A 14,520-nucleotide genomic window follows, 5' to 3' on the forward strand; every position below is an offset into this window, starting at 1 on the left:
AACATAGCATTTTTATTATAATATATATGGGCAGAATTAATTTGTATTTACAAGTGTACAGAACATTTAATACCTTTTATATAATTCCTTTTAATGGACAAACCTATAAGTCAAGTACAATGATTAATTACCTAACTTACATCGGGGTGAGAGACCATGGGGAAGGATGTGGCCCTTCACAGAATTTTCATGGTCCCCAGCATAGTCTACAAACATATGAGCATTAGTATATATACCTTTAGCATTTCTGTAGAAACTATTTTTTGTGATAGACATTATATTTTCATGGACCTATTATATTTGGTCAAACAATCTAGTTACAATGTATCTGCCAGTGCCACCTCAGAGAAGGGTCAAAGAAGATCAAAACTAGCATTGTGCCATCAGCCCTAGAGCTATGGCACATTGGGTATATTATTTATTGGCTTCTTTAAGCTGAAGAGAACTGCTACATGTCGACATGTCGTCAGTTATTGATGTTGGTAAAAGCATTTTAAGGCCTGAAAGTGTATATTTGTGCATATTTAAGCTGGAAATCACCTGGTACTGCTTTAATTCTAGCCAATGACAGGCAGCAAGGGAGGTAACTTTTCTATTAAAGAATGTACCTAGTTTCCATCAGCCCTAGGGCATCAGCAGGCAAAGTGGTTTCACCATTCTGTACTGTTAGGGGGTTATTTACTAAACTCTGAATGCAAAAATTCGTGATTTTTTTTTTTACAAAATTTGGACATTTAAAAAATCACGAATTTTTCATAATTTATTAAACTCTGAGGATGGAAAAGTCTGAATCTGAAAATCTCAGACCTGTCGAGGTTGCATACACGTCAATGGGAGCAGTCCCAATGATTTTTTGATGTGCACTGGGTTTCGTGCAATACCCTGAAGCAGGTACGGACTGAGAATTAAAATAGGCCCTGGCATTTCAGGTATACAGAGGCCCAATCAGCCCACATAGAGGCCCAAACAGCCCCCACCAGCCCTCTAAATAATGACTCTCTATGGGACCTTATAGCAGCCCCTCTGGCATTTGCTAGAACCCACAGATTGCCAGTCCAGGCCTGCCCTGAAGTTTTCAGAGTTTACGGGTGAAAATTCCAAAAAAAATCACGAAAATCAAATTTTTTCCTGCAAACCAAATTTTTCAGGAAAATGTAATAATAAATAAGCGTTACAAAACCCAAGTGGATTTGATCGGGGTTTGTGGCAGAAAATATTGAGATAAATTTGGACTTTGATAAATAACCCCCTTAGTTTTAAGGTTTAGAGAAGTTTAATTCAAAAGCCATTACATTTTGGATGTTAGTACATTTATCAGGATCACAGATGCAAGAGTGCTATTTATGTTCTAAAATGTGTCTGTGGAGTGCAGTGTAAGTGTTGTAACTAGCAGCTTTGTAGTAAGGCACTGTAGTAACACAACTGCAGCTACACATAGGCCTATACAGTTTTATGCGTACTTGTGTTTTGTTTTTGTGAATAGAGTCACTGTGCAAGCATCCAGGAAGCAGATAGCACCATTATATCTGGTAAATATAGTCTAGTGTTCCAGATCTGGTGTGCAAGGCGATACACTTAATAGTACATACTTGTGTGCTTACAAACCAAATTGCACACACCAAACTTGGTTGCTAACAGAATTAAGCATGATGCATTTATGAGCCTTGGAAGGATATAATTAGCTGGGGTCATTTCTCACATCAAGTCACACTGACATCTCAATCCACTTCCATTTGGTGAAACTCAAACTCTGTAGTGGTATGAAGGCAGATTATTTGTTCTGTTACATTAAGGACATTCCAGTTGAGTATTTGCCTCAGACTCAGACCCTAATATGTCAGAGGTCCCCTTTATGATGTATTTAACTTCAGTTTATTTGTTGCTGGACATGTTCTTGGTGTTTCTAGTTGTATATAAATGTATAATATTTCAGCACACATATATATCTGTATATTTATATGTGTATTTGCCTTCTCATCTTTAGAAAGAAATAAGCATTTTACATGCAGAAAACTTGTTGGTGTCACGCAGAGAAATCTCAAGCTTTATTATGTGGTGTGCTCAGGTGCACCAACCCTGAGTTCTTACAACACGGCTTGGGAACTTGATGGTACTGTTGTACAGACCTATGAAGTACAGATCCAAGAGATATGTTTTCCCAGGCTTCAGGTCTGTGATTTCATCCTCCCTTGGGGCATCGGGCCCTGCATTCTTGCAAAACACTTTTTCAGCTTTGGAGCGGGTGTTTGTGCTGAGGCAACTGTTTTGATGCATGTGAATCAACTTTAGATCCAAGCTCTGCTCTAGGTGCCTGGCATAAATGCAGTATTTGGTCCCATGTCCACTTCCAGTCCATGTCACAGTAGCTGATGAGCAGGTTGAGTTAGAAATAGAAAAACTCATGTCCGAGAAAAGGTTCGGGAAGGGTAAGTCATGATGGGCAGTAGTTGAAAAGATCTTTACCAGACCAGGGCCACCCTTACTAGATTTTAATGTAATGATGCAGCTGGCTTTTGGCCTGCCAGAAAGCTTGAAGTTATGAGCTCTGTTTATGTTTTGGGATACAATCACCTTTCCATTTACCGTGATCTGAAGATGAACCTTATGGAGACATGAATGAATGAAGAGCCATTTGGAGCCATGAGATGGAAGGTCAACGGTCATCATTCTTAGAACTTTGCTTTTGAGGAAGATGTTCACCATCTCATCATTAGGAAGAGTTGCTTGTGACCTGTGCTTGTTTTTGGTTTCCGCAAAAGTCCCTGTATATGCTAAACTTGTGCCTGTTTGAGAGTTTACAGCAAAAACATCAAAGTAATAAAGGGTTTTAGGTTTCAGCCTAGAAATGGTGGCATTTGTCCACTGTCCAACACATACCTTTTGAGCTCCCACAAAATTCTTGCTAAAAAAAAGGTCATTGTTGACGTTGTGCTCCTTAACATTTTCTTTAAGTTTGTTAGAATATGTTTTAGATGTCTTCATAGCTGTCTCTAAAGACTTACTTGATTTGTCTTCATTTTCATTCAATCGATTACTGAACCTTTTATTTGTGTTGGACATTGTAGCACATAAGGTTTTGACATTGTGTTGCTTATTTACAAATACACAATAATTGACCTTCTCGTCATCTCCCAGACTGGGTTTCCATGACAGCTTTATTCTATCTTCTTCCACAGAAATAATCTCCAACTGAGAATCATTTGGAAGTTGAGGCCATAGGTTACCTTGATTTTTGTGGTCCCAGACAAAAACTTGGAAGTTGGTATCTGACTCCAAAGATGCAATGTCAAGAAGATACAAACTATCTGATGTCACACCTGTACTGAAGGTCTCTTCTCCATTACCCTGAAAGGAAAACAGTGTTCTGGTGTGCATACGTTGGTCATAAGGCTTGAGGTGTTCCATATTAACTTCTAGGGAAGAATTAAAAAGAGAATTCAGAAAATGACATCTTAAAATTCAGCATTATACCTTTTTCATTTGACTGACAAGGCATTATATGTGCAAAAACAGATATAAAACCACTATAATTCTTTCTGGTGACGCACATACACACACACCAGCCTATAGTAAAACATTTGCCGATGTTCCCCACACCGTCCATCATTTTTTATGTTGTCTTTTAATTCACTTCTATAACTAAAAATGTATAGCCCTTTCTTGTTACACATGGGCCTCTCCAAATAATGTGAGCCTTGTTCAGTCTCATCTAAGCTTGGGGGGGATGCTAGCACTGCCAGCTGAAAATAGCTTGAGAAAGCCAAGGTTGACTTTCCAAGCAACCCCTTGCCTTATATCACCAGGGTCTGCCATGGGCAGGGAGTTTTAAATGTATATGAACAGAAAGCAACATCAGGCAAGTGAGGGTGTTTAGACCTTTGTCCTTCTCAGGGACAACTTACTGCCCTGTGCTCCTTGTTCATTGTCCTGTCACCATCCCTTTTGACCTGTGTCCTGGAAAACTTGACAGTTACTGAACACAGTCATGGTACCCAGTAACCTCTACATCCAATGTTGTAGGCTGCTCCAGTGTTCTATCTATAGGTTACTGGGCACTACAGGAATTAACTCACTAAACTTGGGAATAAAATATTGATTTCACTTTTCAGTTAGTACCCCACTGGGCCCTATGTACTTCCTAGTCCTGACACCAGTGGTAGGGTCTATTTCCATTATAGCTACACCCTAGCTGTACATTATTTTACCTTTTAAATGCCTTTTCATGTGTTATAAGTATAATAAAAGCTAAAATACTGTCTCAGCAGGGGTATTTTTAACCATGAGTCACAGGTGGAGCTGAACGTGCTTAGTAGGAGTTGTGTTATAACCATCATTACCTCCTGCCCCATGAGCCTTCTTGTCATGTACACTGGATAGGGTCCAGAAGAGTGGTGATTCACAGGGGGTTACTCGGAGTGTTAGTATGTCATGACTTCCATTTGCAAAGAAGTAAAATCTGTGGAAAGAAGACGGATTGCAGTGAGCAAAAACACAAGAGATATGATTTAGAACTTCTTGCAGTACATTGGCAGTCCCCCAACGGAACCAGAAACACAAGCTGGGTAAAGCTGAGGCAATCATTTGGTATTCAACCACTTATTTGCTTCTTATAGTACTACTAGACTGTTGTCAGTAAGTTTCTAGGCACTCATTCTGTCTCAGAGTTTATGACCCAGCTACCTCAACCTTGTGCTTGATTGGGACTGGGATTTCAACAGATATATCCTAGGGCTTATTCACCTACTCGCATGGGGTTCAAACCCCACAGCTTGCACTTAATTAGAACTGTCAGCTAGCATAGTTGCTACATGCAAATGTCATACTCAATTAGCTTTCATTTAACAAGGACTGATTTTATCATGCTATACAACTAATGGGACCACGTGTGCAGTATGAACTTATTTGTGATTATTGACATGACTGATAACTGAAGAAGTGAGGCCCTATTGTTTTCCAACCCTGTATTCCTCCCTGAACAACTGAACTCGGGTGCAAGCGATCAAATATCTCCACCAGAACAGATGGTCATACTGAATAAACCAAATACACTTAGTTAATGCATTAACTGTTAAGGTGGTCATACATGCTACAATTACAATCTTTCCTGCGACCACTGAATTGTCAGCTATGCTGGTAGAACAATAGAATTCTACCTCTAGCTGACAATTCAGCTGTGTCCCTTTATTGATGTTTGGGTGCCTTCAAAGGCGTACCGAATATAGTACCTAGCTATGTTTTGTACGATGATATCTTTGAAAGTATGGCCACCTTTACTCTTCTAGACACAAAATTGTATTAGTATAGTTTCTTTCTATGCATGTCTCACTGTGGTCTAATATTGATTATATAATGATATCAGCTTACAGCATAACAATCCCTTTGGAGGACTAGAAGACAAATACAGACCTCTGATGTATTTGCCCCCCAACCTGCTCAAAGACAAATAAATGGCCTATTACCCAGAATTGGAATGCATCTTGTGCATCAGCCAGGGTGCATTCCATTTTATAACATCAGGTAGGCTATCTGTAGATAGCCTACCTGGAAGAATGGAAGAATGGAAATTGTACATACACATGCACAACCACTGATACAATATCCATCCCTAATGTTATTGGAACCTTGTTCAGTGACTTACACTGCACCCACACATACATTTGGCAAGCAGAAAAAGGAAGTCAATAGTAACAGGGACTAAAGGTGAAAGTGCTACAGAGGTATGTAAATGTAAAGCCTGTGTTTTGATAACCTGTAGGCTGTCACACTGGGCTGGGGATCCTCTTTTCTCCACTTACAGATCTGCTCTCATTGGTGTATATTTGTACTAAAAGGCAGTGAGAATACACAAAAATCCATACACCATTCTCACACTGAAATCCGCTCAGACAGATGCAGTGCCTTTCAGTACAGATATAAATAGGAACTGATGAGTGTGGATCTGCTTTTCTCTGCCTGTGTACAAAACACAGAGACAAAATGTCAATTCCCAGCCCTGTGTGACATTAGGACATGGCACACCGGAGAACTGTCTCTGGCGGCAAAATACTCAGTAGAACAGACGATAAATCTTCCAAAGAGGATTTTCCATTGAATAATATAATGATCACTGCAAATAAAACATAGTGCCCTCTGTGATCTGGATTAATCATGGGAAAATGTGAAGGGAGGTAATTTCTCGTGGTTACATCAGATCGCTGTGAGTAATAAGCTGTACTTGCGCCCATTGTAATGTTATTCAATAGAATGTCTATTTCGGGAGATTTGTTGTGGAAGTGAAGATTTAATCACCGGCCTGTAACCTCACTTGCTATGTTAAGATAATACATATTTCTTTTATTATTATTTTTTTTTTGCCAAACTAATAAACGAAAGACTTTTTGCAAGGAACCTAATCTTTCTGTTTAAGCCATAACATAACGCCGAAGCATGAAGATAAATAACTGGCCATTTCATTAATACTTTATTAGGCAGGAATTCTAAAAGTATCTAAAAAAGATACTGACCTGAGTCAGCCTTTGGTTGCCATTGGGTGTGTAATGTGCTGTAATGCAACAGCAACTGAAGGGCCGCAGTTTAGCAAACACTGATATAAAGTGTCATCTTGCTGTGCTGTACCTGTTGTGTTCCCATTCCTCCTTCCATTGACTACTAGGCTATGGGACTCCATTGCAGGGCATTTCCTTCTCTATGCCCACCTCTACAGAAAGAGGTTTCTATTAATCTAGATATAAAGTGGACAAGTGGCACCCTTATCATATATATTATAGTAAGGGATCATTTACAACACCACAGCAGTGTTCAAGGTGCAAAAAAAACCCAATAGGCCATATTTTTGCACACTGCGTAGTGCCGCATGCCTCAAGTATCCAATTATCCAAGAGCAGTGGGCAGGGGGGCACATAGGGCTGTATTGGTGACCCTTAGAACTCTAGCACTTGTGCCCCAGGGTATAGCAAATGAGTATGAGCCCTATAGTGTTTTGCTACCAGTCAAAAAACTCTTACTAGAATATAAGTACATTTGCTCTTTCTGTATAAGTATATAGAAAATAACAGAAAGAAAGGTCAGCATTTAGTTTGATCTAGTAAAATTATGTAACAGAAATGTTAAACTATAACAACTGGCCTTGTTCCTCCTTATGCAAAGGCTGAATGGCAGGGCAGAGGTCCATTTTGGGGAATGGGTAAACAGAAAGACTTTCTCTTTTTATTTGTTTGCATTTGGCTTCCTGGAAAAGCCAAGTAAACTTTGCCCTAAAACTTATCAATTAACTCTTATCATTATACGATCATATAATGTTCCACAGGAAACACAACCATGGGTGTTGGGAGGGGTGCGTTTTCAGGATAGTCACTGACCCAAACCTAAAATATAATACTTTTACATTAAAAGTAAAATATTGAATTTAAAACATATTTTTCCAGAGCTGCTCGGGAAATATTTGGGTGTTGTTGGGCATACATGGACACAGTAGTTTGATGTGAAACAGTCAACCCAAATGTAGCCTATAGAATGTGTCACATATAAGTCTAGCACGTAACAGTAAAAAACAAAGACTGACCAGCCTATTTTGTTCAACTGAGGGACTATTTTCAGGTTTTTTTTTAGAGGTCCCATGCCAATTCTGGCAGTTAAGCTTACATTAAAATTACATCTAAAATTCCTTTTTTTTCAAGTTTTATCACCATCTTTCCACATTTATTATCTCTTTAAGCGTTTTTATGTGAGTGAATTATATTAAAGCTATGACTGACAGAACTTAAACAAACTTGCATGTCTTTGGTCAATAGGATAGAAGTTTAAAGCTGTCAAAACTGTTTTGCGTAAAAAAGTAACAGTGGGTGAAACATGGAAGTGCTTTGATAAATGAGCCAGATTGCTAGAATTAAATACGACTCCCCAAAAAGTAATGAAAAGTTAGTAACAGTAAATGCAAAATCTATTCAAATGTTCATATATCTCCTATAAGGCTATGGCCAGGGCCGAAAGGTGTGGGGATACAGGCTAATTTCAGCTCCTACCACAGGCAGTAGTTTCTTTCACATCCAGAATCACTCTGTCGGCTCCGGCACAAATACACTCGCCAGATATGGACCTTTAAGAGCTGTTTATGGCTCTGGACTGCCCAAGAGTTCCATACTGTATATTCCTTAGCATGAAATCATAATTTTTATTATACTTAAGTCCCTGAGGATGTGGTAAAGTAAATCAGTTGCCCACTTTAGGGACACAGTTGGGGTGATTTGGTTATAGAGAAATTGAGACCATTTATGGGTTGATATCACTGCAAAGCAGCAATGCTAGCTCCCTGGGTTTGTGTCTAACCAGATAACGTTTATGTTACTCCTGTACTGCTTTACACCCAAACAAGCCTGATGGTTAAGTACCATTAAAAAAATTTACTTTTTTTTTTTAACATTGAAGCGGAGTAGTCTAAGATTTTCTTGGCATTCCCCTTCTGAATTTCTGCTGTGCCATGTGTTGGATAGACTCTCCATGTCTGTAGACCAGTGAAGAGATACAGATAAGTGAATATTAGTCACTGCATCGGCCCTTCCCAGAGTAAGGTGATATAAGGACAGGAAGGAGGTAAAGCTTCTTACAACTGTCCCCATTTGACCAACAAACCATTTTAGCTTCCTTTTAAAGCAAACTTTTTTTTTTCCTTTTTATAATTACAGACCAATATTTTGTAGCACACATAAAGCATCGAAAACAAAAGAGGCAAAAGCATCGCCCAACAGTATTTATTGTCCAATTGTTGACTTACCTAGAAGGTTTGTCCATACGTAGAAAGCCATCCACTCTTTGTCCAATGGGAAGAAGGTTCCTGGCATGAATCTTGTGATTTGCATGTAACTGAGACAAGACATCACCCCCAAGACTATAGGATGAGGACTGAATGGAAAGCACTAGAATGAGAAGCAGCTTTTCCATGTTGCTCTGTTGTTCCTCCAGCAGAGAGGACAATGTGCTCCAAAGCTGCCCTATAATGAGAACACAGGAAAGCTTATAATGCAGAGCTGTTTGTTTGTAGTGTATTCTGGAACAGTACAATGCTCTGTGGAGCTGGATTCACTAGAATGTCTGCTACAAAATAAAATCAAGTGTTTTGTGCAGGAAAAACAATGCCATTGTGACGAGGCCTGTTCTACAATGAGACAGATATTTCTGTTTCCTAAAATAGGGCCCTTATTCTTTGTAACTGAATATATCTTGTTCCTTTTTTTAGCTATTGTTTGTGTTTCTATGGCCATACTATTAATATACTGTAACAGGTATGGGACCTGTTATCCAGAATGTTAGGATCAAGTACAATGTACTGTTTTATTATTACAGAGAAAAGGGAAATCATTTTTCAAATGTTTTATTATTTGGATAAAATCAAGTCTATGGGAGACATCCTGTAATTTCCAAATAACAGATCCAAAACCTGTACTAACATATAAAAGTAAAAAACATATATACAATTGGGTTCCCATGTCATGCAATGCAATAATAATATTCTATACTAATTTTATTACACTGATGTTTTCATTATATGCTTGAGAAGGTTTCCCTTTTTTCCTACTAAGAATGCCAGGTATAGGCACAGATAGCTGGAAGTCAAGCTACACACTGGGACAGTATCTTGACAGCGCTTTATAAATAAATGATTATGATGATGACAACAGGGATGATATATGATTGCTATAAAGGGCTGAATAAAATATAGTATGTTAGAACTACATATATAAAAAGAGGATAATGAATGAAGGAGCGGCAGCAGAATCTTACAAGGGATATTGCCCATGAAATAGCACAAAATGTGGTGAAATGCATGAATTTAAAGGCAAATAGTGCCTTTAAATATACATCAAAGAGAACAAATGGAGCAGTTCTATCTATTCTCTGCATTCCAGTCAAACAAGTTACAAGGGAAGCTTAGAATAAAAGAAATTTTACATTTAGCTCTAGGCTATTTGTTGTGTTATAAATACCCAAACTTGGGAAATAACAACCCTATGGAAAAGTGAATATACTGCTTGAAGAATGTGCCGTATCTGTTAAAAAGGAGTGTGTTGGGTGGAAAGGAATAAGTACTTGTTTTATTTTGCAACCTGTTTCCTGTACTTTTACATGCAAAATTAAAAGAGTAGGTGGGAGTGTCTGTTTTGATATATTTATGCTTTTTATCTGTGTGCAATTTAAAGGGGTTGTTGGCCTTAGAGTTACATTTTAGTATGACGTAGAGAGTTATATTCTGAGTCAAGTTGCAATTGGTTTTCATTTTTTTTTTCATTTGTGGCTTTTGAGTGATTTAGCTCTTTATTCAGCAGCTCTCCAGTTTGCAATTTCAGCAATCTGGTTGCTAGGGTCAGCATTACTTTAGTAATCATGCACTGATTTGAACAAGAGACTGGAATATGAATAGGAGAGGGTCTGAATAGGAAGATGAATAAAAATTAGCAATAATAATACATTTTTAGTACATTACAGTTTTTTAGATGGGTTCAGTGACCCCTATTTGAACACTGAAAAGAGTCAGAAGAAAGGTGGCAAATAATTCAAAAACTATAAAAAAGAAATAATGAAGACAAAATTAAAAGTTGCTTAGAATTGACTTTTCTAGAACATACTAAAAATTAATTTAAAGGTGAACCACCGTTTTAAAGTGCCAGCTAAAGCCTTAGATCATCCGCATGGCCAACTGGATGCCAATCAAATTATTAGAACATTTATAGCATAATGATTACTGAGGATAGCTGCCAACCACTCTTAGGGCAAAGGCAAATAGGATAATTTGTCGCCCACGGTAAATCGGCACTACATCTGAAGTTCCTTTTCACCAGAAGTAACTTGAAACACTACAAATTCCGTAGATTCTACATTTCCAGTTTATTTGATCCCATTTGTGGATAAGCAGTTGGCTCACCTTGGATCTCCATTAATACCTGTGCTTAAAAGAATGTACCTACCTGCCTGCCAGATGACTAGCCCAGAGACCCCCAGATGTAGACTGTATAATTTTCCTTAGTTTTGCATAGTAATGAATCTTTCTGTTATTTCTCAATAGCAACCATGTGATAAGCAGAGGCTCCTATCTTTTCCCATTAATGTGACCCAAAAAGTCTGTTGATAGCAAAAAGGAATCTTAGATGCGTGTGCTACCCAGCCTTGGTGATAGGTTTGTTCTAAATCTTAGAAGTAACAAGAGACAACCTGCCAGTTCCCAGCCCCACCTAAAAGCCATTACACCCTCACCTGTCCTGTCATAGCGTGCCGAAAAGTGATGTATATAAGGCCTGGCATTAATGGGAACCAGTGGAAGGAAGAGTAACAGGTTTGGTCTGTGAGAATGGGAACATCACTTGTACAATGGATTCAGAAAACAATTAAAATGAATTAACCTGCAAAATCTCTACTCAACACCCATTTTGTGTTCAAATGAAATAGGCTTGTATAATTAAAACTTGCATCATGGATCATACAGCTGTGATTTCCCAGGATTTGCTATGGGAAATGGTAACAACTGGTAAAAATGATTTAGCCTCTTTTGTCCCCAAGTGCATTATGGCTGTCAAAACTATCCGTGTGCTTTAGCTCTAAAGGGACAATAGACTGATCATTTAGGGCTATAGAAAACTTTTACCTTTCTTTCTGAGTCAACAATGGCATTCCAAGGTCACAAGGCACAACACACAACATTTTGATCACTGCTGCTTGCAACAGGACTAGAGATGAGCAAAGTTTGTCGGCAAGTTTTGTCACGAAAGTGATGCCCATAGACTCCAATGGGTGAAAAAATTGTCACGCGTCAAAATAATTGTCACTCATAGACTACATTTCTGCAAAGCGAAAAGGGTCAGATTCGCCCTTTCTACACGTGGCTGCTTACACTGACATTAATAAGTACACATATTCCAATGTAGTTTCTGCTGTAGAGTAACAACCTCACCCCAAGTGTGATAAATAGCGAGCCTAAGCAATATGAGCTCCGATGGAGCACGTAATTAACGAGTGGTTCACCTTCAAGTTAACTTTTAGCATGTTATAGAATGGCCAATTCTAATTTTAATTGGTCTTCATTTTTTCTTTTTTTATAGTTTTTGAATTATTTGGCTTCTTCTTCTGACCTTCTTTCCAGCTTTCGAATCGGGGTCACTGACCCCATGCTCTGTAAGTCTACAAGTGTATTGTAATTTCTACTATTTTATTACCTTTCTATTCAGGCCCTCTCCTATTCATATTCCACTCTCTTATTCAAATCAATGCTTGGTTACTAAAGTAACATGGACCCTAGCAACCAGATTGCTGAAATTACAAACTGGAGAGCTGCTGAATAAAAAGCAAAAGTAACTCAAAAGCCAAAAATAAGAAACACAAATTGTCTCAGAATATCACTCTCTACATCATACTAGCAGTTAAATTTAAAAGTCAACAACCCCCTTTAAATGCGTAATGTCCTATTCGGTGCATAAGGGTACAGAATTTAACCCAAAACCTCCCCAATCACTACCATTTTCTAAAGGGTTAATTTGCTGGCTTATAATAATTTAAATGTGCATTGAAAATGTACAGAGAATTTTTTGGCAGATAGTTTGGCAGAAATCCAGAATTCTTCAGTGTCTCCCCCTTTTTTTTTACTTTCTTTTTTTCTTGCTTTGGATCACCTAACGTCTAGGATGGAATTATCCGAGAGTAGCTAGAACATTTATCAGCCTAAAAGACTATTACTCTGTAATCTAATTTTCTGAAAATACTATCACATTCTTGGATGCAAAGCAAGGCAGGACTTTGCGTTAAATTGCTTGAAAGACAAATATCACTGTACACAGAATTTGAAAGCATAAACCCTTTAGTCTTTTTTTCCTAGATGCTCTTTGCTATTGCATGACACAGCCTGGCTGGTGTGCTTGGGCTGGTAGGCAGCATAGGACTGGGGGGTCTTGGCCCACCAGGGCTAAAACTTTGGGGCCCCCTGCCCCCATGGGCTCCAGCCCAGTCAATAATACCAGTGAGCCCCAGCCAAAAATCACCTTGGGGCCCGCCACTGCGGCAAATCCACCTGCCTCAGACGTTATCTTCCTCGCTCCCCTTCCCTCCCACACCAACGTGAACTTACGTATTTCTTCTTGTGATCACCAGATAGGGAGGTCAAGAAGCGCAGGAGCTGCTGGCCGCGGGGATCGGGTCTGGGCCTGTGGGGCCCACAAGGACTGGTGCCCACCGGGTTTTTTCCCGGTGTCCCGTCAGCCCAGTTGGACCCTGATTGCTGCCATGCAGCCCTGGGTCACATGTTCAATTCCAGCCAGGGCACTACCTGCAAGGAGTTTGAAAGTTCTCCCCCTTAATGCATGAGTTTCCTCTGGGTACTCTGCTTTTCTCACACACTGCACAAATATACATGCAGATTTTAAACTGATTCCTCATAAAATAGTTCCTAATGTATGTGAACCTTAGATTGTAAGCAGTACTGGAGCAGTGAATGATGTATAGCAGGGGTCCCCAACCTTTGTTACCCATACGCCACATTCAAATGTAAAAAGTTGGAGAGCAACAAAAAAATGAAAACAGTTCCTGGGGGTGCAAAATAAGGGCTGTGATTGGCTATTTGGTTGCCCCCATATGGACTGCCAGCCTACAGGAGGTTTTATTTGGCAGTACACAGGGTTTTCATGCAACTAAAACTTGCCTCCAAGCCAGAAATTCAAGAAGAAGCACCTGCTTTGAGGCCACTGGGAGCAACATCCAAGGGTTGATGAGCAACATTTTGTTCACAAGCCATTGGTTGGGGATCAATGATGTACAGAGTAATCTCTGTAAAGAACTGAAGAATAAAAAAATATATATTCTCAATCATTACCTGTTCTGAATAGAGGCAGTGAGTCCAAAGGGAAGTAGCCTTTCTTTGCTTGCCCTTTTCTTTTATTCCGTTGGCTTAGCCTGTAGCTTTGTATAGCAGCACGATCCCAGGTGATGTTTATGCCTGTGCTATTTACTTCTTACATCTGGCAGAAAGAAAGGCAAATGCTACACAGTCTTTTCTAGCAGAAATCTATTTCCCCGACGCGGCCGCACCCTGTGCAGACACACCTGCAGCTTTGCATGCAATCAGTAAAATCTACATATGATAAAAACAGGAATGCTCTATAATAATATTATATTGCGGCGTCTGAGAAATGTAACTCAGATCTAGCACTTCTGGGCTGTCCCCCCTCACACCTGCTTGGAGACAATTTTCTCAGACAGTAAGAGGATTTCCTAAATTCTGTACAGGTCAAGGGCTGCGGTAGAACTGGATTTAATTATGTAGTGAGTAATATTATGGGGAGCTGCTGAGCAGGGCTGGGGTAAAGTATGTGTTTGATGTGCAAAAACAGGTTGCGGCCTAATGCAGCACCGCAGTGACTGCTTCTAAAGAAGGGTTTCACTGACTGCTCCAGGGCAAGTGTGACATTCACAAAGATTGTGTCAATCCTTGGCCAATGACGCAATAGCATATAAACCTTTCAGTTAGACTTTAATACTTAAAGAGGC

The 14,520-nt window shown here is 39.3% G+C and overlaps 1 protein-coding gene across 1 annotated transcript; it reads right to left on the bottom strand.

Annotated features, from left to right (window-relative positions):
- Window positions 1-1,178: 1,178 nt before the first annotated feature.
- On the bottom strand, window positions 1,179-14,030 carry ndnfl1.1.L (neuron-derived neurotrophic factor like 1, gene 1 L homeolog). The gene is made up of 4 exons (XM_018251997.2): window positions 13,847-14,030; window positions 8,771-8,987; window positions 4,338-4,456; window positions 1,179-3,413 (listed from the first exon to the last, which is right to left on the bottom strand). Exons 2-4 carry the CDS (start codon window positions 8,935-8,937, stop codon window positions 2,062-2,064), a joined length of 1,638 nt encoding a protein of 545 aa, XP_018107486.1. The 5' UTR covers window positions 8,938-8,987; window positions 13,847-14,030; the 3' UTR covers window positions 1,179-2,061.
- Between the last annotated feature and the right edge of the window lie 490 nt (window positions 14,031-14,520).

This window comes from Xenopus laevis, chromosome 3L (assembly GCF_017654675.1).
Source record: "Xenopus laevis strain J_2021 chromosome 3L, Xenopus_laevis_v10.1, whole genome shotgun sequence".
In the NCBI taxonomy this organism is placed as follows: domain Eukaryota; kingdom Metazoa; phylum Chordata; class Amphibia; order Anura; family Pipidae; genus Xenopus; species Xenopus laevis.